The sequence below is a fragment of the Rhincodon typus genome, chromosome 17, assembly GCF_021869965.1.
Source record: "Rhincodon typus isolate 14 chromosome 17, sRhiTyp1.1, whole genome shotgun sequence".
Classification (NCBI taxonomy): domain Eukaryota; kingdom Metazoa; phylum Chordata; class Chondrichthyes; order Orectolobiformes; family Rhincodontidae; genus Rhincodon; species Rhincodon typus.
In genome coordinates, this window is record NC_063348.1 from 7,040,649 (window position 1) to 7,067,235 (window position 26,587).

The window sequence follows — 26,587 nt, forward strand, 5'->3', positions numbered from 1 at the left end:
AGAAATGCTGGGTATACTCAAAAACAGGAAGCATCAACTTGTGTTTTCGTTAGCTTGGTCATTTACCTGAAACTTTGTTTCTCTTACCACAGATAATGTCTGATGCGCTGAGAATTTCCAGCATTTTCTATTTTAATGAAAGCTCCTTCCAACTCCTCCCGGCCAATAAAACTTCATCCCTGAAAGACCTCCACAGAGGCCGATATCCTATCACCAAGTCACCCTTTATTTTCACATGAATAGTACATGATACTGACCCAACTGGCTCAGACCCAGCTCCTCAAGTGAGTACAGCCTCTGACACTGCTATTTATATCTGTCAGCCAGGGCTCCCTAATTGGACCAGGTTAACAGCATCAATCAGGGAACACGTTTTGAAGTTCACCCGGCTATCTTCATTCCAATCACTACAACCCCCATCGAAACTTTCATGCAAAACTTGTAACTAGTCCAAATGTGTGCAGTGAACTGGCATAATATCTGCAGAACAACAGGAAATAAGTTACACTCTTCAGAGTATTTGATGCAACTTCCCTGTTTTAAAGATGTCCCCTCTGTATATATTGTTTCGACATGAGTTATTCAGTGGATCCACTTGAATCCTGTACCATGGTATCCTCTAGATATCTTCATTCATGGAGGTCTTGGTGCAGTGGGTAGCATCTCTACCTCTGAGCCAGAGGTTTTGGTATAAGGCCTAATCCAGACTTAACAGCCTGGGCAGGGGCATCTACAACATAGCCAAGTAAGCTGAGCATGAACTTGTTTTGGGTATTGGTCAGCAAGAAGAGCAAAGGTGGGGACTGTGAGTGAGGCAGGTAAGAGGACCCAGAGGGAAGGAACACAGGGACCTCGGCCTTTGTGATTTTCTTTTTTCCAACAGGTTTGAAGTTCTTTCAGCTTGTCTGAACGAGAGTAAGGGCCACAGGGTGGGCTTAACAGACCATGGTACAGGAAGCTATTTGAATGGGAGTGCAAGAAGAAATATAGTGGCATTAGGGCCCTGTATAGTAGGCAAGATTATTAATATTCTCTGCAACAAAGATTGAGACTTCTGAAGTTAGTTTTGCCAGTAAATGCCAGGGTTCAGAACATTTGCTTAAGCCTGGAGAGGAACTTAGTAGGAGGAGGATCGGTCATAATGGTACACATAGACATAAAGGGATATGTCAGAATATAGATACATTCCAAGAGAGGAAAATTTTAAGTGTAAGACCCACAATCAGTGCTTAACTAACAGTTGAAGATGGTATTACGTTTGAGGAAAAAGCATATAATTGCACAAAAAGGGTGAGTGGTAGGTTAGAAAATTGGACAGAATATAAATTACAGTGAGGAATGAAGAAAAGATTTTACAAGGGAGTAAAAATTAGAATATGAGAGAAAGCTAGCCAGAAATATAAAAGTAGACAAAGTGTCCATAAATATGTAAAAGATGAAAATAGTTAACAAAGTGAGCATTGGGCCTATGAGATGTGAGGTGATTAATAACAGAAAATAAGGAGATGGCAGATGGATTAAACAGGCATTTTGCTTTGGCCAGTACTATGTAGGAAACCAGTATCATCTCAGAAATAGCTGTAAATCAGGAAATGGAAAGAAGAGAGAAACTCCAGAAAATTCCAATCGCCAGAGAAGTCGTACTGAGCAAATTGTTGAAAGTAGACGGACATGTGCCCAAGTTCTGACGGGGTTTCACCCCTGGCTATTAAAGAAGTGGCTAGTGAGATAGTTAGTTAGTTAGTTAGTTAGTTAATTTTAATTTGCTAAAACTCTCTTGACTTAGTCAGAAGTCATACGACACCAGGTTATAGTCCATCAGGTTTATCTGAAATCACGAGCTTTCTGGTCTAAATGGTGACAAATGGTCGCACTCTGAAATGTAAGGAGATACCAGTGTGCAAGCAATGTTTTATATACAGGTACAGCAAGCATTTAATCAAAGGCAATAAAATGTTTCTGTTTATTGCACGAGGAATTGAATAAAAGACTATGAAGGTCATGCTTCAGCTATAGATGATATTGATGTAACCACATCTAGATTAGTGTGTACGATATCGGTCAACATATTTGAGGAAGAATGTGTATATGTTGGAATCAGTTTGAAGAGTGTTTGGGAAAGTTATAGCTGAATTGGGCGAGTTGACTGGAGGAATGGTTGAACAGACAAGTCTTGTACCTTTTGGAGTTTGGAAGAGCTAGGGCTGACTTGATTGAAACATCAAGATCCCTTAGTATCTTATGTAAGGTAAACGTGGAAAGGATGTCTCCCCCAGAGGAATCCTAGAATAAGGTGTTTGCTCAGAAAACCAGGGCATGCCCATTTAAGACCAAGATGAGGTGAAACTTTTTCTTTCCCTTCCTGACAATCACGAGAAATTTGGAATGCTCTTAAAGGCTGTAGAAGCAAAGTCTTTGATTTGTTTTATGACTGTGTGCGCTGGATAAATCCTTGGTAAGCAAGGAGGTGAAAGGTTATCTTAGGTAAGCGCAAATGTGGAGCAATTAGATTGGCCATGACTTTTATTGAATGGTGCAGCAAACCCGCTGGGATGAATGGCCTACTTCTCCTAATGTGTATATTTTTGTGGACTCAGTTGGTAAGGGGGTTTGGTCGTTTTGTTCATTTGGCTTGGCTGACCAACGTGAATCAGATTGGTGCCAATGGCATGGAGTTTGATCCCTGTTTCAGCTGGGTCACCACATTGCACTGCCCATGTTGTAGGCCTTGGCACTCTGAGTCAGTCTTGTCTTTGGGCAGAGAACTGGAGAAGATAATGACCTTCAGGTGTTGCTGAGACAGTCGGCATAATATTTTGCACTGTTTTTCCTAGTAACCTATGTTGAGGACTGACCTTCACTGAAACCAGGCAGATTGTCTTTTACAAATGTATTCAGTGGTTTCGTCGAGCTGGCTGACATTATTCTATGAAAAGGTAAATAGGTGTTGGCATTTACACACAACAGGTGCAGCAGAGGAATGTGGTCACCTGATTGTCACAAACCTGTTGTTACAAAAGGCTGCAATTGACATTTCCTGCTTGTTACTATAGCCTGATGTCGAAGCAAACAGATTTCCTTAAGCTGGAAAGGAATCTCAAGGAGAGTGATTGTCTTGTTGCTAGGTAGCAAAGACGGATTGGAGTATAAAAGAATCATGAGTAAATGTTGGGTGTGAAAGGAGGTTTCACCATTTTTTAAAAAAAAACTGCTTAAGACAAATTCCATTTTTTTTTTGTCGCTCTGTGTCAAAGTGCTTTATGCCTGTTTCTGCTTTTTTTTTTAAAAACAGCAAATTTATAAAATCCATTCTTGTAAAGGTCATTGAAACCCATTGTTCATCTCTATCCACTAATCTTTAGCCACTAAGCAGCTTCCTTCAACCCTGGCCCTGACACCACTCTCTCCCTTCGCCGATATTAATTTCTAGGTTTGTACCTAAACTGCAAGCCATTCATTTAAATCTATCAAACTGCAATTATATAATTTTCTTGGTGCCTTTTTAATATTCTCCTTCCCCTGTCATGCAGAAATGTCTATTTTGCAGCCAACTTGGTTTCACTTATATCCCCTGCATCACCTGCACATTATTGTGGGTCTTGACTCCATGAATATAGTGCCATGAGAAACTGACGAATTGAAGACTAAACTTGTGATGCAGAAAGAAACACAATTCCAAGTTTGGGCCTACCAGCACTGGTGGTGGGAAGAAGTAGCCTCATTAAAAACTGTGTAAGATCAGGTTCAAAGTCCCTGGAATACAGTCAGTGGGCTTCATGAGCCGTGTCACTCGTTGGCCGAAGTAATAGCTCTTGAATGACTGCAGGGTTGGCTCCTGAAAGTTGTCATTTTCCATTACATTAAACTCTCCAGCAGGGAGCTAAAAATAACTTCATTAGTGGAATTCCTGCTGAAAAAAAGTAATGAACACCCTCATTCTAAATGTAAATTGCCCTTAAGGTACCCAATTCATCAAGCCAATGGATTGAATTAGGACATTTATTTGGGCTAATCCAAACTTTGGAATGTTTGGTATAAAATTTGATGAACATACCTTTTTTTTTGCCAGGAGATATAATGGTTAGCAATGTGGCCTCGTTTTGGATGCATTCTGTACTGCCATGAGTTGTGCTTTGACATCACTTGAATTGGTGCTCCTTGCTTGACCACAGTGCAACCCTGGATCAAAGGGGATATTCCCAATTCCCTTACTATAGGGTAAAATAGGGCCTTCAATCAGGCTTGGCGATATTCCTGGTAATTTCATTTTGTCATCTCCCACCTTCATCAGGTCCACTGCACTTTTTTTTACCCTCTCCATTATTTTTATAATCAAGACACAAATTGAAGTTCAATGAACATAGCCTCAAATTGTTTCTGTAGACTCTTAATGACCGTCAATCACTCAAGAAACATAGATGCTCTGCTTTCATCCCTGCATGAAGACTAGTTACTTGTGGACATGTTAGTTCAAAGGAGAAAGCAGCACAATCTTTTAGGGTTAATCTCACTTTATCTCGCTTGACCTAAGAGGCATATAGCCTCAAAATTAGGTAAAGCACACTTAGGACTGAGTCCCGGAGGAATTTCTTCACCCAAAGGGTTGTGAATCGGTGGAATTCCTTGCCCAGTGAAGCAGTTGAGGCAAAGATAGATTTTCGAACAGTAAAGAAATTAAAGGTTATAGTGAGCGGGAGGGTAAGTGGAACTGAATCCACGAAAAGATCAGCCATGATTTTATTGAATGGTGGAGCAGGCTCGAGGGGCCAGATGGCCTACTCCTGCTCCTATTTCTTATGTTCTTGTGTCATGTTCTTATTCCAGATCGTTTCAATTAAAGTGATCACATTTCCCCCAACTCTTCCCGACTCTCTTTCATCTTACTGTTTTCTTTCACCCACGTTGCTATGTAGATCCAGGGAGCTGTAACCTCTGCCCTGCCAAATATCTTTAGATACGAGGAAAAGACAAATCATCTCTTGAGGGAATCCGTTGTATGCACATCTAGGTCATTGAGGTTTAGAAATCAAAGTTATGAGGTTGTGACAAGAGCAAATTTATCTTTTAAATTTTAAAGACTGACTAGCTAATTGTTTTCTGAATTGGATTTTAGCCTGCAGTTTTTTTTAGGGTTATTAACTCTTGCACGAGAAGGAATGACTTGTAAGCAATCCAATTCTGCTAGAGTTCTGCCTATTGACTATTTGGGAGGTGCCTCTATTATTGTTCATTTATAGTTCTTCCCTAAAGAAAAATGTTTGTCAGTGACATCTGGTCCTCAGCTTTGCCAGTGCTCTTGGGTCTGAGTACTTGCTGAACAAGATACATAATCCTTTCTGAAATTGCTTATCTCTTGAGCTGAAGCCGCCCAAATCAAAGGCTCAAACATGTAAAATTTCAAAATGCCCCAAGCTGTTCTGAAACAATACTGAACGTGGGAATGCTACTATCCTTTTTGTATTGTTTAAAACAAAATGCAATAGACTCAGTTTGTCTTTTTTTTTGTTTTCATAGTATCCTCTGTAAAATGTGGAAATACGTGATGTGAAGTAGAATGTTGCATTAAGTCAGCAAAACAACTGATGTCTACCAGAATTTACGGTCAGGAATAGGATACTGAGCTGCATTTTAACAGTCAAATGTGTAGTACAAGAGTCACAGATTGGTATTGAGAGAGGATGGAAGCAAAAGGGCTTTTTTTCCCAGATTTTATTTAATGAAAGAGATCTCTTCTGATAGTAAACTGATAATATTAAGATCACTAGTCCTTTTTAGCGAGCTATTACTTTAAATCTCTTGGGTTATATTTTTCTTTGCAAAACGAGAATGTCCCAGTTAGTAGTTACTGCTGCCACAGTAAGATCGAATTTAAACCCTACGGTCATGAGTCTTGTTTAAAATGGATGGAAAATATCAGGAGAGTAGGGCTGGTCCTTGGTACTGGAAGATAACATTATGTTGCAGTTTTGTTGCCAACCAATAAGAGAGATCTGCAAGCTCTCCTTTTAGATTCTTATCTTGATTAAGAAGGTATGTACAGTTCAAATTTCTATTGCCGCTGTTACTAATTAAGAGATCTAGGCACAGGTGCCAGCATTGACTGAATGCAATTACAAATCTATGCCCGTTGTACCATGTGGTCAACTGTGGGCTTTTCCATGCTGGCAGCAGTGCTGTTGGATTGCTGGGCATTGTGCTGGGGAACCTCACCACTCTAGTCAATTCAATGTGGGTGAAAGCATTCTGCTAGCTGATTAGCCCTTTGACCGTGAAATCATAGGCCCTGATGTGGGTCCTGCCATGTCCTGTTCTGACGCTGGATAGTTTTGGATAAGCTCCCAGGCTTGCCAGATGGTGCGAAACTCTCATTTGAAATGAAAGGAATTCAAATGGGATACTCCATTACCTAGTGACATCACCCAAAAGGCTCTTCCTACTACAGCAACTTGTATTTATATAACTTGAAGATATCAAGAACTTCTTCTTGGGGCATCACCGGTGGTAAAGTGGTTAGCACTGCTGCTTCACAGCACCAGGGACCCAGGTTCAATTCCACCCTTGGGCGACTGTCTGTGTGGAGTTTTGCACATTGCCTACGTGGGTTTCTCCTACGGTATCCTCCCACAGTCCAAAGAAGTGCAGGCTAGGTGGATTGGCCATGCTAAATTGCCTGTAGTGTTGAGGGATGTGTAGATTAGGTGCGTTATAAGGGGATGGGTCTGGGTGGGATTCTCTGAGGGTCAGTGTTGACTTGTTGGGCCAAAGGGCCTGTTTCCACAGTGTAGGGATTCTATGATTCTTCTGATAAAGGGTCCCAACCCAAAACGTTGACTTTCCTACTCCTCTGCTGCCTGACTTGCTGTGTCCTTCCAGCTCCACACTGTTGTATTTATATAACGCCTTTTTTTTTAAACAAAGCTAAACATTCCAAGGTACTTCACAGGGCATAATATGAGACTGAGAAGAAACTTGAACTGGGTGTCCAAAAGTTTGGTTGAATCAGATTTTAAGAAGTGGAGGAACCTCCCAGGGTTTGTCCAACCATCTCAAGGCGTAACATCTTGTGCTGGAACAAAAGGAAATGAAAGCTGCACTGGGGGACCAGAGTTAAAGAGCACATAACTCGGATGGTAATAATTCTGGAGGAGATTATAGAAATTGACCATGGAGGAATTTAAAATGAGGACTGGAAACACTAAGTGGGACATTTGGGGTACCAGCAAGTCATAGAGATATACAGCACGGAAACAGACCCTTCGGTCCAACTGGTCCATGCCGACCAGATATCCTCAATAAATCTACTCCCATTTGGCCCATATCCCTCTAAGCCCTTCCTGTTCATGTACCCATCCAGATGCCTTTTAAATGTTGTAATTGTACCAGCCTCCACCACTTCCTCTGGCAGCTCATTCCATCCACGCACCACCCTCTGCATGAAAAGGTCACCCCTTGGGTCCCTTTCTTTAAAATCTTTTCCCTCTCACCTTAAGCCTAGATCCTCTAGTTTTGGACTCCACTACCCTAAGGGAAAAGACCTTGGCTATTTACCCTATGCATGCCCCTCATGATTTTGTAAACTTTTATAAGGTCACCCCTCAGCCACTGACTTTCCAGGGAAAATAGCCCCAGCCTATTCAGCCTCTCCCTATAGCTCCAACCCTGGCAACATCCTTGTAAATCTTTTCTGAACCCTTTCTATTTTAACAACCTCCTTCCTATAGTCGATGAAAGTCAGCAGGCACGAAGATAACGGGTGAACAGATGCTCACACTTGGCTAAACGGTGTGGTTAATCATATTAAAGGTTGCAGGAAGATTAAGAAAGATGAGCCGGAATGGTTCAGTCTGATCTCAGTCACATTCAACAGGGACAGAAGTCTGATCAGACTGGGTATAAAACATGAGAAAGTTGTGCAAAACAGTGGCATTTTGGCATTTTCCTTTCAGAAGGCCCTCGAATATGTGGCTTCAAACTGGGTGCTGATTAAGACAATGATCAATGGTGTGTTTTTGGAGAGCAGGTATTGATGGCAAATTTGATTTTTATAGTGTGTGGGCCTGTGTTTATAGTGTGTGTTACCACCAGCATGAAGCCTTCTCATGTAGAGCCTCAAGGGGCTGGGAATCCCACAGCTGATGAATAGCCATGATATCTAATCTGTCAGCTGTTCTGGATTCACAACAAATTAATTGAAATCTGGAAGGTTTCCAATGAGCTGCGAAGCATTAGATATTTCAAAGCAGATTGGCTCTGACCCTCAGTTGTGAGGCTGACCGTGGCTCACATAAAATTTTATCCATTGAGCTTTGATCAGAGATCCTGTGTGTGCTGTACTAAATGTGTCACCTTGCAAGGTAGAATAGACATGAGTCCTTGAGAATGGAATACTTGCATACATTGGTTCCAACAAATGCTGTGTGCAGTTCCACTCTGTTTCAGCAGCTTCTCTACTTTTATGTAGTCTTTAGGTGCAGTTTTAATTTTGTTTGCCTGTCACGCAACTGGGATCAGGTGCAATGATGGCGTTGCATCCCACTCGGTTTTTGGGTGAAAAGTTGGGTAAACGAGCTTTTAGTAAATTATTTAATTCCACTTCAAGTGCACAGTGGTCACCTGGTACATAAAAGAGCAGGCGGATTGGACATCCTCCTTGTGTTACACCTCAGTGGTGTGGCCTGCTGGAAATCAAGCCCCACTATTCCCAGAGTCTTCACAAAAGTTAATTAGTTTTTTAAAACCATGCAGAATTTCTCCAGTTTGCCTCATTTTTATATCCAGGTTGACATAGTGTGCAGACCGGGGAACTGTATATAAATTACAATTATTACATAAAATAGATTCTAGCTACAGATAAACCATTATGATCCACTGAAGTACAACTTGTTAGTGTTCAAACCCCCTTTTAAACAGCCCCTTCCATACACATACACAAAAGATAAGCAAAATGCATGTCATTGGCAGAGAGAAAGACTGGAAAAGTGGTTCAATGATTCTTGTTCACAAGGTACACGCGGATGGTCCTTTCAGCTTGTTAGGACGTATTGCTCTGGTTATTCTTCTCTAGCTATTTTCACAATTTTGCCAGAGGTACAGTGTGTCTGGGTTACAATTGTAACTTCTCTGGTTTGTTAGTTAAGAACTTGCATCAACTGCTGAAGGAAAAATCAACTGGTCTCCTTCAGGCCTAAGTACTTCAGAGAGAAGGGACAGCTCCTGACCTTGCGTCCATGCCCAGATGCCCCTGGAGAGCTTGCTCACGCTGTCTACCAATGCCCTTCAAGCCTGCCTCCACTTCCCAAAATGATATTTTGATTTAATTTGTAAGTTTCCTTTCGGAATTTTTGTTAGAATGCCCCCAGGGTCTATCTGCCTTAATTTTGTTTGATTTTTGTTTGTTTTGTTTGCCTCACTTAATTGGATTATAGGTCATCCCTTCACTTGTTATTCAACCGTGGATACTTTACTCACACCATTTGACACTCTTGATGACCTGCAGAGACCTATTATTTGGCCTGTTGACACTCCACTCACACCATTTGTATGATCTATTGACCTCTCTGCCTATAAATTCTGTGCCTAGGGGCTTCTCCCTTTCTTCACCTGACGAAGGAGCAACACCCCGAAAGCTTGATTTCAAATACATCCGTTGGTCTGTAACCTGGTGTCGTCTGACTCCTAAAATCTCGTGAGTTGTGTAAGTCAAAACCATTACATCCATTTTCTCTGTACCTACCTCTGTTAAAATGCTCAATGTGGGCCATCATATCTAAGAGATTTTATGTATTTTAGTCCCATTCATTTCTCCAGACTTTAAACACCTAACATTTCTTTGAAGGTTTTTGTACTCAATAGATTCTTGGTTCCTCATTATTTCTGGTGCATTCTAGCATCCTGTACCATGAAGACAAATGCAAAATATTTGTTTAATATCTTTCCTGTTTCCTTTATTCTCCATTTACACATTGTCCTGTCTGTAACCAACCTGTGGTTACTTTCACTGGTCTTGCCTTTATCAGTAACTTAAGTAAATTGTAGCAACCACGCTTCATTTTACCTGCTCAATAAATCAGTTAAATCATTTTCCAGAATTTATGTATTGCTTAATGAAGATGCTATTATGCAGTAGGACATAATACATTGTTGGAGATGGAGTAAAGTGTCATGGGTTCTCTATTTAACTTCTGAGTCTCATTGTCCTGTACCTAGGTAAGTACAGATAAGTAGCACTCTGGCAAAATACATAAAGTCAGCTTGTAAGTTTGCCTTTTAAGCTACGTTTTTCTTTCTGATAAAGGTTTCATTAAACTTTTGATAGCCTTGAGATACATTACAAGAGAAGGACCAATGGTGAACTGGTCAGCAGATGCTTTAGATATCAGCCTTTTGCGCTGTTTCCACTTGAGTAAGTCAAAATTGTCTCAGCTGTTTGTAAATTTGATGATATTAGAACTTGGCACAGAAGCAACAACAAACAGAGCACATTTGCTTCAATAAGATGTTTAAAGGTGCTTATTGGGAGAAGAAGTAAACAGAATTTGATACCCCAACCATGTGTGGCATTGGGCAACGTAATGAAAAGCACAGTAAAAAGGGAGGTTTTCAGGAACATTTTTAATGGCAGTTAGGAAGGGAATTCCAAAATGAAGGCCTTGTTGGCTGAAGGTATGGCCACCAATGGTAGAATGATTGATTAAAATTGGATATTCCAAAAATAGATAATTACAGAGAACTTGACTAATGCAGATTAGAGGAGATTATTAAGGAGATGAGGTCACAAAGCGAGGATATGAACATAAGAATGAAGATAAATGTAGTGAGGACAGCGGTAACAAATAATTAGGATTTGGTGCAGGTTAGGATACAGGCAACAGAATTTTGGATGAACATAATTTTTGCAGCGGAGTACATGGAATAGTCAATTCTGGAGCTAACAAGGGCTTGGGTGTGGGCTAACGTAAATGAGCTAAGGCATGGAAGTCAGCAAGATGAATGAGGGGGATATAGGCAGAGTTAGAAATGTTAGTTGCAGAAACATGACCGGGAGTTCATATTTGACCCAGAGATGAATTTCTTATACTGGTGACTTACTTCCTATCCAGGGTTATTGCTCCTGAGGTGACTGAAGAATCTAATGTTAGATCAAATACCTTGCCACAAGTGTTTGAAGAGATCAGTGGGTGGGTTTTCACACTCTCTCTCCTTCCACTGTTTGCATATGATCTCCGTCTGGGCCTGTTGGACATTCTTGAGATGGTTGGCACCTTTTTAGTTTCTTTTCTTTTTTGGGTGGTCAAAAACGAAACCAAGTTTGTGTACAGTCCAATTCAACGTCACTGTGCCAAGTAGAGAGATGAAGTTGTTTGCTCAGGAACAGCTTGGGAACTGAAGACCAAGGCTTCAGTCTTTCCAATCCATCGAGGAAATTTCTGCTTAAGGGCTGGATGTTGGACAAGCAGCCTTACAATGGAAGGCATGAAAGAGGTGTTATCAAAGTGGAGCTATGTCTGATCAGCATACAGCTAGAAACTGTTTTGAGGTAAAGTAGACGAAAGACAGCGTGTAGATGGGATCCAGGCTAGATCCCTGAGGATAACAGAGATAATGCTGAATGTGGTCGAAGAAAAGCCAATGCATTGATACTAGATAGCTATGAATGGAACCCGATTTGTGTAGCCCCTATCAGCTGGATGACAGCGAAGAAGTGATGATGGTGAATGGGGTGGCTCATCCTTGTTGAAAGTTGCAGACAAGATGGGTTATTTACCTTTTTCACAGTCATACCAGGATATAAGTTGTGCCTGGGACAGCTGGTTCCGTACTGTCACAGATATTTGATTCGAGGAATGCAAATGTGGAGTTCTAACAAAAAATGGGCACAAATTTGGGAGGCAGCAGCACGCTGGAAGGTGAGTCGTTAAGGAAGGTGAGCAGTTTGGGAAGGTGAGCGTTCCGTAGACATAGTGATCTGGAGATGTTGCTGGGTGATGGTGGGAAGGCGATGGGTAGGACAGCAATTGCTGCAGTCTGATGCTGTTCTTTGGGAAGAACAGAATGTCCCATTTTATTTTATTCCACTGTCATGACACCCATTCCTCAGCACAACATTCAGTTGAATGTTCTTGAATCTTTATCGTTACACTGCCCAATATGGTAAATATCTTGTTGTAAATGGTTATTGCATCATGTTTTCAGAATTGCTTTACTAAGCTATTCAAGGTTGCTAGCACAGTTAAGTCCACCAGAACAGGAGTGAATCTAATGCTGTTTACTGGATTCGAGAGTTTCAAGTAGGTGTATACAGTAATTTCAAAATCAAACTTTTTTTCTGTCATGTAATATTTGGGCTCTGTTTGCCTGTGCTATCAATTTCAAATCAAATCTCCAAGTAACAAGGTAATGGTCTGTTGGATATTTTGTTTCTGTTGCTCCAGTTTCAAACTGCAAGTTAGATGCTGCAATCAATATTGAGAGCTCCAAGTTTATTCCAATGCTGCATTCTTGTAACAAGATCTGGGTGACGAACATTGGATTGCCCTGGAGAACAATATCAATCCATCAAGTTTCATGTCCTACAGCTTGAGGATGCAAATAGCATATCTTCTATATTTCTTATTCCACCTGAGCTCTGCTGGAATTTCGTCCACTGCTCTGTTTACCATGTGTAAGGAGGAGACCCTTGATGCAAATATGTTTGCTTCCCATTCCTAAGTGCCTAGTCTTCTTGCTTTTCATAAAAATGTAGGGATTCTCCTTGGAAAATGCATACTGTAGTTATGGTGAGGGTGAGCTGCTTTCTTGAACTGCTGCAGTCATTGGGGTCTAGGTATACCCACAGTGCTTGAAATTTCTCATTTGGAGTTTCAAAGAAACTTACAAGAGCCTTTAGGGGCTTGACAGGGTAGAATGGGAGAAGTTGTCTCTTCATGTGGGAGAGTCTAGAACCAGAGGAAATAAACAAGTTAGTGGTCACCCATTTCAAACGGATGAAGAGGAATTTCTTCGAAAGGTGTTCAGTCTATGGAATTCTTTATCAAAAGAAGGCTATCAAGGGTGGGTCATTAAGCATATTCAGGCTTGGTATAGACAGATTTTTAATCAGAAAGGGGATCAAGAATTAAAAGAATAAGGCTGGCATGTGGACTTGAGGATTATCATTATCAGCAGTGATTTCATTGAATGGTGAGGGAACTTGATGGGATGAATGATCTACATTTGTTCCTACATCTTATGGTATAATACAAGAAGGAAATTATAAAGCAACTAAGCAGCCATTTTAGTTTTCTTCTCAAGGTAGAAGACCCAAGTAACTTTGGTAAAACTTATAGGGATTCAAGAAATTGAAAGAAATTAGTTAAAAGTAAAATCCTAGAGAAAATCATGGGTCTGAAAGCTAATAAATCTTAGAGCCTAATCATCTCCATACTAGGGTACTAAAGGAGAAAGTGGATGTGCTGTCTGTGGATTTTTGTAGACTGTCCCAGATGCTTCGAGGGTAGTGGGAACCAGACTCCCTTTTTCAAAAAAAAAGGAGGATGGAGAAACCAGGCAATTACAGACCAGTTAGTCTAATATCAGTAGTGAGGAAAATTTAAGAGTCTATTATGAAAGATCAGACAATAGGATACTTGGAAAGAACTATGGTATTACACAAAGTCAATATGGATTCATCCATATTTTGAAAAACCTAGGGAGTGTTTTTGAGAATGTAACTGGATGAAGGAGAACTAGTGCACAAGGTGTATTTGGATTTTCAGGGTTTTAATGTCCCACCTAAGAGGTTAGTGTCAAAATTTAAAGCTTGTAAGATTGGAGGTAATATACTGGCATGGATTGACAATTGGTTAGTAGACAGGAACCAGATTGGAAGGTGGTGCCAAGTGGGTACCGCAGGGATCAGTGCTTGGGTCCCAGCTATTCACAATATATATCAACAGTTTGGATGAAGGATTTGAATATAATATTTACAAGTTTGACCTTAAAAATAGGTGGCATTGTGTGTAGCGCGGATGATGTAAAAACCTTCAAGGTGATTTAGACAAGTTGAATAAGTGGACAAATGTATGCCAGATGTGGTAGAATGTGGACAAGTGTGACACTATCCACTTCAGTAGGACAATCAGAATGGCAGAGTATTATTTAAATGGTTCAGAGATAGCAAGAACTGCAGATGCTGGAGTTGGAGACAATACAGTGTGGAGCTGGAGAAACACAGCAGGCCAGACAGCATCAGAGGAGCAGGAAAGTTGACATTTCGGAATGGGAGGGTCCTCCAGCTCCACACTGCATTATTGATATGGTGATGGATTGGAGGATGTTGATGTAGAAATGGACCTAACATCTTTGGACATATGTTACTGGAAGCGAGCATGCAGGTACAACAAGGAGTGAGAAAAGCAAGTGGTGTTGGCTTTCATAACAAGAGGGTTTGAGTACAGGAGCAAGGTAGTCTTGCAGCAGTTGCAAAAGGCAATGATGAGATCATACCTGGACTATTTTGTGCAGTTTTTCTTTTTTGTCTCCTTAACCAACAGAAGATATACTTGCCAGAGAGGGTAGTGAAGGTTCACCAGACTGATTTCTGGGATGCCAGGAAAGTCATGAGGAGAGATTGAGTCAAGTAGGTCTGTATTCACTGGAGTTTAGAAGAATGATGTGAAGCACCTAAAATTCTAACATGTCTAGAGAGACTGAGATGAGAGAAACTTGCTTTGCTCAGATGATGGTGAACCTTTGGAATTCACTACCATGTAAGGCAGTGAAGCTCAAGTCATTGAATACACTTACGAAAGAAATAGATACGTTTCTAGACACTAAAGACATCAAAGAGATAGCAAGAACTGCAGATGCTGGAGTCAGAGTCAATACAGTGTGGAGCTGGGGGAACACAGCAGGCCAGGCAGCATCAGAGGAGCAGGAGAGTCAACATTTCCTGCTCCTCTGCTGCCTGACCTGTTGTGTTCCTCCAGCTCCACACTCTAAAGCCATGGGGAGAGCACGGTCGTATATCATTGAGGTAAATGATCAGCCATGATCATGTTGAATGGTGGAGCAGGCTTAATGGACTGCTTGTATTTCTATGTAATACTGTGCTCCAGCACAGCTTCAAGATGATTGTGCATAAAATTAATAATAGTTACGGTCGAATTGGCTAGATTAAATTACATGGATATTATTTACTGCTTCAGTTTTGGAATAGTCACCTGTACAAATTAATGAAATTGCTTAAAATAATGGGGGATATAAATGAAGAGTTGAGAGACTACAACATACATACATGAAAATCCATGTGGATCTATATCAATAGATCTTGACCTTTCACTTCCACTACTGATGTAGTCTCATCGGTAATTCATTCAATCTCTTGCTGCCATGTTTCCACTCCTAGATGATCGCCTTAGTTTGCCTTGTGGTTGTACTGGACCATTTTATGATAATCTACATAAAAACCAGAAGGACTGCGGATGTTGTAAATCAGAGACAAAAATAGAAATTGCTGGAAAGGCTCAGCAGGTCTGGCAGCATCTGTGGAGAGAAAGCAGAGTTAACGTTTCCAGTCGCGTGATGCTTCCTCAAACTGTCCTCAGTTGCCAGACCTGCTGAACTTTTCCAACAATTTCTATTTTTACTATTATGATGATCTGCTGGTTACCCTACCTTCATTCTAATTGCCTTCATTCCAATATTGTACCGCCTTTTCATTTTATTGTTGGCTGCAATTGTTTAGCATCCCTTACAAATTGATGTGCTGCATCGTTGAGGGAGCAAGAGTTTGATCTGCCACTGTTACCATTGGTTATTGCTAGAAAAGTGGCACATTACCAATTTCAGAGGAAGACCGGCACATCCACAGTACTGTAGCAGAATGCAGAACTAACACTTGCCACTGAAATATTGTTCACTCTTTTGTGGAAGCCTAAGTACTTTGGATTGAAGGACAAACAGGTTATCTAAGGGAAATTAAATGCATATTTGTTTTGAGATTTGTCTATTTGCAAACGTTGCGCAGGTGACTGACATTGACATTGAAATCTGACACTAGCAGCTTTAAACAGAGGAATGTTTTAAAGTATCCCAGTTAATTGTTAAAAGGTTTAACCTAGCTGCTGCTCTACAATGCACAATTATTAATTGCTAAGAATGAGTAGAACCTGATTCAAATTAGTGAAATATGAATTTAGAAATGAAGTTATTGCATTGCCCATACCAGGTTTTCCACATAATTAAGTAATTGGAACTATGGGTGACTTGCTAGTGGCTAATAGATGAAAAGTAGCACTAATGACTTTGTGGTGGTGGTGGGTGAGAGCTAAGCCATTCAATTGTGTGAGAACGCTTCTGGATATAGAAGAATATTTTGCACTTCATTTCTAAAATTGATTTTTATTTACCACACAATGGACCTTCCTGAAGAATGAGCTCCTAGCTGGAGTGCAATTTGCACTGATCTGAGCATCTTTCTGGGTGGATACACAAAGATGGGTGTTCCTGAAACAACTTGCTGGAGAAACTCATCAGGTCTGTGGAGAAAGGAACTGAGCTAATATTTCAAATCCAGTAACTTTCTTCATTAGACCTTTTGTTCTCAGAAGATTTGATAAAGAGTCGTCGAACTTGAAATGATAGCTCTGCTTTCTCTTCTCAGATCCTGCCAGACCTGCTTTTCTTTTTCTTTCTCTTTCTCCAGCAATTTCAGTTATTGTTTCAGATTTCCAGCATCCCCAGTGTTTTTGTTTTGATTTGTGATGATCCTCCTGAGTTCCATTAGTTTGAATATAGGTACACAAATCAGTTAACAAAATAGAAGATGACCTCTATTGGTTGCAGTTTACAAACCCTTTTCTAGGATAATACTTGAGATATTCTTTAGACAAATTGCTAACCGTAGTGTTTTAGTTTTGCATATTGAACAGGGGAAATAATTCCTGTGACTACGTTTCTAATATATTTTTAATATTGATTTGATGGAATATTTGTTTAGTGAATATCGAGATATAGAGCACAGAAATGGACTCTTTCTTTCGCTCCAACTCATTCCGCCAACCAGATATCCTTTGTTAATCTAGCCCCATTTGCCAGCATTTGGCTCATATTCCTCTAAACCCTTCCTATTCATGTATCCATCCTGATGCCTTTTAAATGTTGTAATTGTACCAGCCTCCACCACTTCCTCTGGCAGCTCATTCCATACACACAACACCATCTGCATGAAAAGGTTGCCCCTCAGGTCCCTTTTTAAATCTTTCCCCTTTCACCTTAAACCTATGCCCTCTAGTTTTGGACTTGTCCCACCCTCGGAAAAAGACCTTGTCTATTTACCCTATCAATGCCCCTCATGATTGTACAGACCTGTATAAGGTCACCCCTCAGCCTATGCTCCAGGGAAAATAGCCTCAGCCTTTTCAGCCTGTCCCTATAGCTTAAACCCTCCAACCCTGGCAACATCCTTGTGAATCTTTTCTGAACCCTTTCAAGTTTCACAAAATCCTTCCTATAGCAGGGAGACCAAATCTGGTCATTTTTCTTTAGGTCAAGCTTGCTGATCTGAACTATTTCATGCTAGTTAAACAACATCTCATGATTGATACTGATGTGAAGAAGTGTGTTTTTTGAATGTTGTCCCACCTTTCCCGTTGCAGGGCGGTGCATTACGGAAACTGTACTGTGATGACAGAAATTTTATTTATTTTCGACAGATTAGAATTGGTGCAGTGCATGTTCAGAGGTGTAGCTGTGTTGTTACAATCTCTCATCTGGCAGAAGGATTGCTGCTTGTTTCTGTAGTTTAGTGCACCCTTTAGGAATGGATTGAGGTTTCATTGCTCAGCACCAGAGCAGATTTCTTGCCAAGTTAATAGTAGGCTGATTGCAAAAATAAGTCCTTTTGTAGGGCAACCCAAACTCTATCCATATAGCCACCTCCCTCTCAGCAGTGATTACTGAAAGGCTCGAGTCTGTAGGTAATTTTAGCTCAAGAATTATCTGGCTACGTTGCATCATTACCTTTTTAAAATCAGCATTTCTTAAGCTGCTGTCTATGCATTGTTCCTGTTGGGTAACTATATCTAAATATATACCCAGTGTGGTAGTCCAGTGAGGCAAGGGAGTACACAATGAATAGCAGGATCTTAGGGAGTAAAGAAGATCAGAGGAACCGTTTCTGTGCTTGTCCGTCAATCCTGGAAGGCAGCAGGACAGGTAGAGATGTTTTAAATGCACTCGTGGGACATGGTGTCACTAGCTGTGCCAACTTTTATTGCCCGTCCCTAGTTGCCCTTGAAAAGATGGTGGTGAGCTGCTGCAGTCTGTATGCTGTAGGTAGACCTTTTAGGGGAAGGAATTCAAGGTTTTGACCCAGCAACAGTGAAGTAATGATACTTTTCCAAGTTGGGATGGTGAGTGGCTTAGAGGGGAACTTGTAAGTGGTGGTGTTCCATGTATCTGCTGCCCTTGGTCTTATAGATAAAAAGAGCTGTGTTTGGAAGGTGCTGGCTTAAAGATCTTTCTTCAGTGCATCTTGTAGACGTTGGTGGAAGGAGTGGATGGTTGTAGATGTAGTGCCAATCAAGTGAGCTCCTTTGTCCTGGATGGTGTCAAGCTTCTTGAGTATTGTTGGGACTGCACTCATCGAAGCAAGTGGGGAGTACTCCATCACACTCCTGACCTGTAGATGATGGACAGGCTTTGGGAAGTCCAGATGTGGGTTACTCAGTGCAATATTCCTAGCCTCTGACCTGCTCTTGTAGCTACTGTATTTATATGGTGAGTCCAGTTTAGTTTCTGATTTAAGAAAGCATATGGGATACTTACCTTCTATTAGACAAGATGAGGTAGCTGTGAATACTATAGGATTAGGCAACAGCTGGAGAACTGTGTGTCAGTTTTGGATGCTACACTATAGGAAGGATATGATGCACTGGAGAAGATGCAGAGGAGATTTGCCAGGATTGTTGCCTGGATTGGAGTGATTCTGCCATGAAGAAAGACTGAATAGACTGGGATTACTTTCCTTTTGGAGCAAAGAAGGCTGAGGGGATATCTGATTGAGGTGTGTAACATTCTGAGAGACATAAGACAGGGTGAATAGAAGGAAACGTAACTAAGGGCCCAATTATTAGGGAAAGGGCAGGAGGTTTAGAGGGGATTTTAGGTAAATTCTTTGTCACCCTGAGAGTTGAGGGTATCTGGAACTCCCTGTCTAAAAGGATGGTAGAGGTGGGAACCCTAAAGACATTTAACAACCATTTAGATGAACTATTGAAATGCCATAGCGTACAAGGTTATTGGACAAGTGCTGGAAAGTGAGATTAGAATAGGTGGATGTTTGATGACACAATGGGCTGAAGGGAGTTTACCCATCCTGTAAAATACTCCGTGTTTCTACTCTACGACTCTCTAAATGGGTCTTTGGCAGAGTGCACCATCTCCCAAGAGTTAATAATGAAATCCTTTATGAATTTCAAACCGATTTGATTCTACCTTTCTAACTTGGTTTTATTCAGGAGGCTTTTTTTTCCTTTTATTTTATAAACACGTGCCTTTTGTGAAGGGGAAGAATGGCCATTGTGAATCTTAATAGCTGAATTTTAGGCAGATGTGAGCGCAGTGTTGATAAGCATTTCACTTTTCTGCATGGACTCACACTACATATATGTTGTTGAATGGCTTTGTTTTAGATTGAGTTGCTGAACGATTTTAATTTCCTCAGTCACAAAAGTTTGCCATCTGGGAGATTTTTCTGTTGTTTGATATCTGAATGTCCCACCTTTTACATACCACATGTTTTATAACAAAATCTTCCAAGGTTGATCTCGCTCCATGGTTTTTTTAAAGGAATATCCCTGAGGGTAGTGAGATAACAAGGTGTAGAGCTGGATGAACACAGCATGCCAAGCAGCATCAGAGGAGCAGGAAAGCTGACGTTTCGGGCCTAGACCCTTCTTCACTACTCTGAGGGTAGTGTTCAGATTATCAGTCAGTTCGTTCATATTAATGAAATCGGTAAATGTTTCTAGATGTAATTTGAAATGACTGCTTCCTATGTTTGTGGGATGACTGTCATTGTTTGTTCTTTTCCACTGGCTTCGGTTTTACTGGAATGTTTTTGGGTACGCTTGGCACTTTATGATTATCTTTAAAAGGAAGGGACAAAATGATAGAAGTTTTGGAGTTTACTGTCAGTCTGCTTTCAAAAGGCGAAAGGACAAGATTGGTGGAAACATAAATCAGGAATAGCGAAGCTGGGTTGTCCTTGATTACACTGCAGGATTGCTCTGACAAGAATGTCACCTCTATGGTTGGTGCAGTGGTACGTGCAGTGTCCTTTACTGGGAATGTGGGCGGCACGGTGGCTCAATGGTTAGCACTACTGCCACACAGCACCAGGGAACAGGGTTCGATTCTACCCTCGGGTGACTTTGCAAACTCCACACAGACATTCTTCCAGTGTCTGCGTGGGTTTCCTTCCACAGTCCAAAAACGTGCAGATTAGGTGAATTGGCCATGCTAAATTGCCCATAAGCGTCCAGGGTTGATGAGGCAATGTGGATTATGCATGGAGAAAATGCAGGGATAGGTGGGTGGGATGCTGTTCAGAGGGTGGATGTGGACGTGATGGGCTGAATGGCCTGCTTCCGCACTGCAGGGATTCTATGATTCATTCCCATTGTGGAGCTGCAGTGATATTTTTCAGTTAGCCAAGAAACCAACCAGATCACCAAATACACAAACGGGAAACTAAAAGCAACAAAATAAAGTCATTGTAAAAGAAAAACAGACTTTGAACAGTGACTGGGACATCCGCGCGGTAAATGTAAGAGATAAAAGTACATTTTAGAATTGGCTTAATAACTAATTAATCATTAACTCTGCAAGTATAACATTGGGATAGGCTCTGAATTTGTGTCAATCCGGTTGCGATTAGATATCTAGTTAAGTCTGTTTAAAGGTGTAACCGTTTAAGGGGTTGGGAGTAACAATGTCCGAGCAGGAACGTTGAAATTCTCACTGATTTCTAACAATGTTGGGCTGCACCATGCAGCGTTGTGTTTGAGCCCTGAGGATAAAACATCAAGTTTAGCATTTCCGTGCTAGTCTGCACATACCTGGCGCCCTGTTGTTGCACTTAATTACAGAGGAACACTGATAGCAAACTCTGGTAGTTTCCCATCAACCTGGGCCCTGCAAGATCCAGCTTGGTGGAAAAACCTTCTTTGGATTTGTAGCTGTTCCTTAGGTTGTTTATGCATTTATCATTTAACAACTATAAGTGTTCCTCAATTTGGTAAGTCTGACATATAAATAGAGTATCCTAAACCACCTCTGATATCAAAAATCTCACGCTGTTATTTTGAAGAAGAGCGGAGGATTTCTTGACTGTTATTTACCTTTAATCAATGTCATTGAAATCAGATTATCTGGTTGTTATCCTATTGTTATTTGTGGGGAATTTGCTATATGCAAATTTGTTTAGCTGCCTAGTTAAAACAGTGACATTTCAGAGAGGGTCTGCTTGGTTGTAAAGCACTGGTATTTTTTGTTCAAGTTCTGTATCTGCCTGAAGAGATGTGACGTTCATGCTTGTCGTCTTGCCTTCGTCAGAACTGGGAAGCAAGAAATCCAAACTTGGAATGGGACGTGGCTAAAAGCCAAGTATATATTCACAAACAGTACCTTGCTCTTTGTCGACAAAACAAGTTTGTGCATAAATTACTCTTTGCCTTTTCCTCAATGAAAAAAAAGTTGACCCCTGCATTTCCCTGTGATAGTGCACTGACCATTAGCCTGACTTGCCTGGCTGTCAATCTGAACCAATTAAATTCAGCCAACAGTTTGTGTTACATCCCCATGCAGTCTCAGCATGGTGTTCTCGTGCTATGTAAATTGGTGTTCCCATTGAGTTTGGTTTATTGTGTCCCAGGCCGAATGAGTGTAAGATGCAAAGCTTTGACTTTGTCTCTTTCCAAACAATTATCTTACTCTCTCATTTTCTTTTTCCATCTGTTTTTCTGCCTGTCACTCTGCCCCTTTTTGCACTCGCCCGCTCGGTGACTCATTTTTACATCCATCTGCTCTGTGTCCAATATCTGCTCTTTCCTTCCCCCCCGCCCCTTACATTCATAGCTTAAACTTTTGCTGTACTCCACAGATGCAGTCATTTATTTTATTGTTTTTTACTCTTGGTCAGGCTGCACATTGAGAGATGTCATAAACCTTCCATTGCCCCATTCCAATGGAACAATAAGGGTGGGAAGGATGTACAGCCAGTGGAGAACCTTGCAAAAACACATCTTTTAGGAGGGGTACTGGCAGTCGGGAACAAGAATCCTGACTGACTTTTCCGTCCCATTCCTCTTCACTTCCCCACCATTTTGATATGGTAAACCATGCTTTAGTGTCTACACTATATATCCTGGTGTATACACTTGCCTAAAGAACCATTGGGATATCTAACTAATAATTGACTTAATGGTTAGGTTTGATGCGTGGGTTTAAAAGTTAATACCAAAGGTCTGTGGAAGTGTGGTACGCAATTGGGAATTGTGGCATAGACCACCTTTTTAGGGTGCAGAGAATAAAGGAAAGAATGTACTTCCAAACTTATGTGACAGTGCTCCCACCATCTGCACACCACATTGATGGCTGCCCATAAGACTCCATCCTCTTCGCCAACACTGCCCCCCAACAGCCCCTTCACCACTTATGGTCTAAAGGGTAAGGTAATGGATAGAAGTGGTTATTAGGATGTGGTAACAACAAATCCACAATCGCGTCATCACTTTGCAAATGTAAACATTGCACGTACATAAATCCTGTCAACATTAACTGTTTGTACTGTATGGTTTCCCCTTGGTTATAGGATGTAGGATCATTTTGTTTTTCTTTAATCTTTTTACGGGATGTGGGTGCATTGCTGGCAAGGCCAGCATTTTGTCCATCCCTAATTGCCTTTGAACTGGATGACTTACTTGGCTATTTTTCAGGAGGTGTTTAACAGTCGACCACATTCACTTGGGTCTGAAGTCATGTGTGAGCCAGACTGGATAAGGACTGTAGATTTCCTTCCCTTAAAAAAAAAAGTTACTGAACCAGATGAGTTTTTACAACAATTGATGTCTTGGTCACCATTACTAGCTTAATATAAAATGAATAAAATCAGAAATTTAATTTTCATCAGCTACCACATTGAGATTTGAACCCATTTCCTCAGATAACTAGTCCCATTTTCACCCTCTGTCATGGTTTCCCCTGATTTTTGGATATGATTACTAGCTTTGCCTGTTCCAGAATAATCTGTTTTCACATTTCTCTCTGTAGCAGTAAAATTAGGACAGGGCTGATGTCAGGAAGCATTTCTTGACAGGGCTGTGGAAATTCTGGGCTCTGTTCTACGAAAAGAAATCTTGTCAAAGCCATATCAGTTGAAAACATCAAATCCAAGCTTGAAGAAGTTTGAGGCAAGGACTGAAACAGAACTGAAGCAGGTAGACAGAAGTAGGGTAAGGGTTGGTCAAGATCTAATTATACAGCATAATATTCTCTAGGGGCTAAATGTCCTACTTCTTTTCCTATGTTCTTTAACTCACCAACTGCTCAAATGCGTAGCTTTTCCTTCACAGAATATAGATTGCCAGCTCCCTAAGTCTGATCTGCCAGTTCCCAACAAATCTATATTTGTGTTTCTTTCTCTGCACTTTCTTTTCCCATCTCTGCTGGACGAAAGAAAAGACCGATTTAACAGCAATGCTCAGAACCTTCAAATCAGCACTAAGTGGGTTGTTGCTAAGTGATGCTACTTAATATCAGAAGCCTCATATGCACCTTTTTATTGTTGTCCCTTTTACAGCGGTGTGCTCACTGGGCTGTGTGTTGTTTGTGGGGCTGGAGCATCAACTAGATGATGTACAGAAAGAGAGAGATCCCGGCTGATGTTTGGTCTGCAGAAGGAGTGGATCCCAACACCGTACAGTCCACCAGGGACACCAAGACAAATCCAGGTGGACCCGTCACTCACCATGAGACATACGAAAAGGCCCGTGAACTCTTCCAGTTGTGTGACAAAGAGGAGAAGGGCTTCATTACCAAGCGAGACATGCAGGTAGCAAGCTTCTCTGTATTTCCATTCCCCTGCCGAATCAATTCTAAGATTTTAAAAATGCCAAATATTATCTATGGATGATTTCTGGGTGAATGTTAGCCATTCTGCTCCAGTTGTTGTTAGAATCAAGAGAAGATGACAGTGAATTCTTCTTCCCGAACTGTTAGGCTGGTCGGGTTTGGGGATGCATGGAAAGAGAACGGTTTGTGTTGTGAAATCTCAGTGTGCTATATGCCAGGTGTCAGTAGCATTCTTGTCTCTATGTTGAAAGCTGTGGTTTCACGTCCCATTGCTGAGGTTTAAAGGGCAAAATAATGAACCTGGCAGTCCCAGTGCTGAGAGAGAGGTGCACTACACAAATGCACATTTGCGATAGGATGTTAAATGTCTCTGTTTTTGGGTTGACATCAAATATCCAATAGCATTATTTTGAAGAACAGGAGCATTCTCCCTGCTGTTCTGTACAATATTCAACCCTTTGCTTCTTTTTGAAAAAGAAAAGCAGCTCATTAGCATACTGTTGTTTATGGGTGTTGGTTTGCATAAATATTAAACTTGTTTTTAAAGTGAATTCTTTTCCTTTCAATTTTTCACGGCTTCTTTGGATTAAGGAAGCACTTGTATTCAGATATCGCTGTACTCCATTAAATTACATACTACATTTGTGACTGTCCTAAACTAAAAATGCCATCTGTTCAATGTTACCACATTCATTATCTGAGAGAAATTTCGATTTCAGTCTGTGTTGGTGGTGGTGGTGGTGGGTGTTGTTATTGTTTGGTTGACCCTGTCCCTGAGAAGATGCAAATCTTTGACACCATCTATCTGGGTGTAGTGACTCCAGGCTGCCACTTCACTGTGACACAGTGCGACGCTGTTCACTGACTGACTGAGTGCTATCTTGTTGGAACTAGATGACACAGTGAGGAGCTAGAGGAGCACAGCAGGCCAGGCAACATCAGAGAAGCAGGAAAGCTGGCGTTTCAGGTCGGGACCCTTCATCAGCTTTCCCGCTCTTCTGATGCTGCCTGGCCTGCTGTGCTCCTCCAGCTCCTCACTGTGTCATCTCAGACTCCAGCATCAGCAGTTCTTACTATCTCTATTGTTGGAACTGTTGTCTTGTAGAGGAGCTGCTGAGTCAAGGCCCTATCTTCCTGCTTCACTGGGGTTGACATGCATCTTTCTTTCTAAGGAGGTATCCTGGTGCTATGTCTAATATTTATCTCATAACCCACACCACTGCAGCAGACTCACTGGTCATGCATCTCATTTATTGTTAATGGGCTATTTGTGTGTAACAACTGACTGTAAGCACCTTGATGTGCTGACACCAGAAAGCCACTGACTATTATAGTGTCATAGAATCCCTACAGTGTGGGAGTAGGCCATTCGGCCCACACCAACTCTCTGAAGAGCATCCCACCCAGACCCCACCCTGCTATTCTATCCCTAATAAACCCAGTATTCCCCATGGCTAATCCACCTTGCCTGGACGCTATGGGCAATGTAGCACAGCCAGTTCACCTTACCCCTACAAAGAGGAGAAGGGGAAGAAACTGTGGGAAGAAACTGGAGCACCCGGAGGAAATCTGCGTGGACACAGGGAGAATTGGTAAACGCCACATGGTCACCCAAGGCTGTAATCGAACTAGGGTCCCTGGTGCTGTGAAGCAACAGTGCTAACCAGTGACCCACTGTGCTGAAGTCAAGGCTTTGAAGACACTTGACTTCGAGCATCTGTTGATCAGAAAACCAGTTAGTCTGAAAGTGTAACTTAGTAAAAGGTTGGGAAATAAATTCCTTAAAGAGATTAAATAATAACTTCTCCCTATAATGTAGGAACATCTTTACGTGGTATTGTACCGTGCTCTTGAACTGCCAATGAGAATAATTTAGCATCTGGATGACAAACTGAGTTACATCAGCTGATCTAATGTTACATACATTATGAAGTAATTTGATAAATCAAAAGATCCAGGTGTAGAAAGGTCTTATCTTTTATAATAAAAGCAAAGACTAAAAGCAGCCGAAACTGGAGATATTTTCTGCATTAGATTACCGAGCAAATTGTAATAGAGTTGAGACCTAGTGTCATAGACGTCTCCAGCACAGAAAAAGGCCCTTTTGGCCCATTGTGTTTGCAGTGTTCAAAACAAGCATTTAACTATTCTTCTTATCCCATTTTACAGCAATTGGCCCATAGCCTTGTATGCCTTGCCATCACAAGTGCACATCTAAATACTAATAAAATGTTATGAGGGTTTCTGCTTTTCCTATACTTTTTTGAGGCAGAGAGTTCTGGATTCCCACCATGCTCCAGGTGAAATATTTTTCCACATGTCCCCTCTAAACCTCCTGCCCCTTACCTTAAATCTGTGGCCCTGGTCATTGATCCTTTCACCAAGGGGAAAATTATTTTTCCTGTCTACACTATCTCTATCTCAGTCTACTACTACACATCTCCAGTCATACTCCCCACCCCCCCCCCCCCCC

The 26,587-nt window shown here is 41.2% G+C and overlaps 1 protein-coding gene across 1 annotated transcript in view; it reads left to right on the forward strand.

The window, feature by feature from the left end:
- LOC109919804 (EF-hand calcium-binding domain-containing protein 4A-like) overlaps positions 1-26,587 on the forward strand; it is a 100,480-nt gene that overhangs the window by 7,756 nt on the left and 66,137 nt on the right. Inside the window, exon 2 of the mRNA XM_048607096.1 lies at positions 23,843-24,094. Within this exon, the coding sequence (XP_048463053.1) occupies positions 23,894-24,094 (201 nt within the window). The 5' untranslated portion in view covers positions 23,843-23,893. The remainder of the gene's footprint in view (positions 1-23,842; positions 24,095-26,587) is intronic.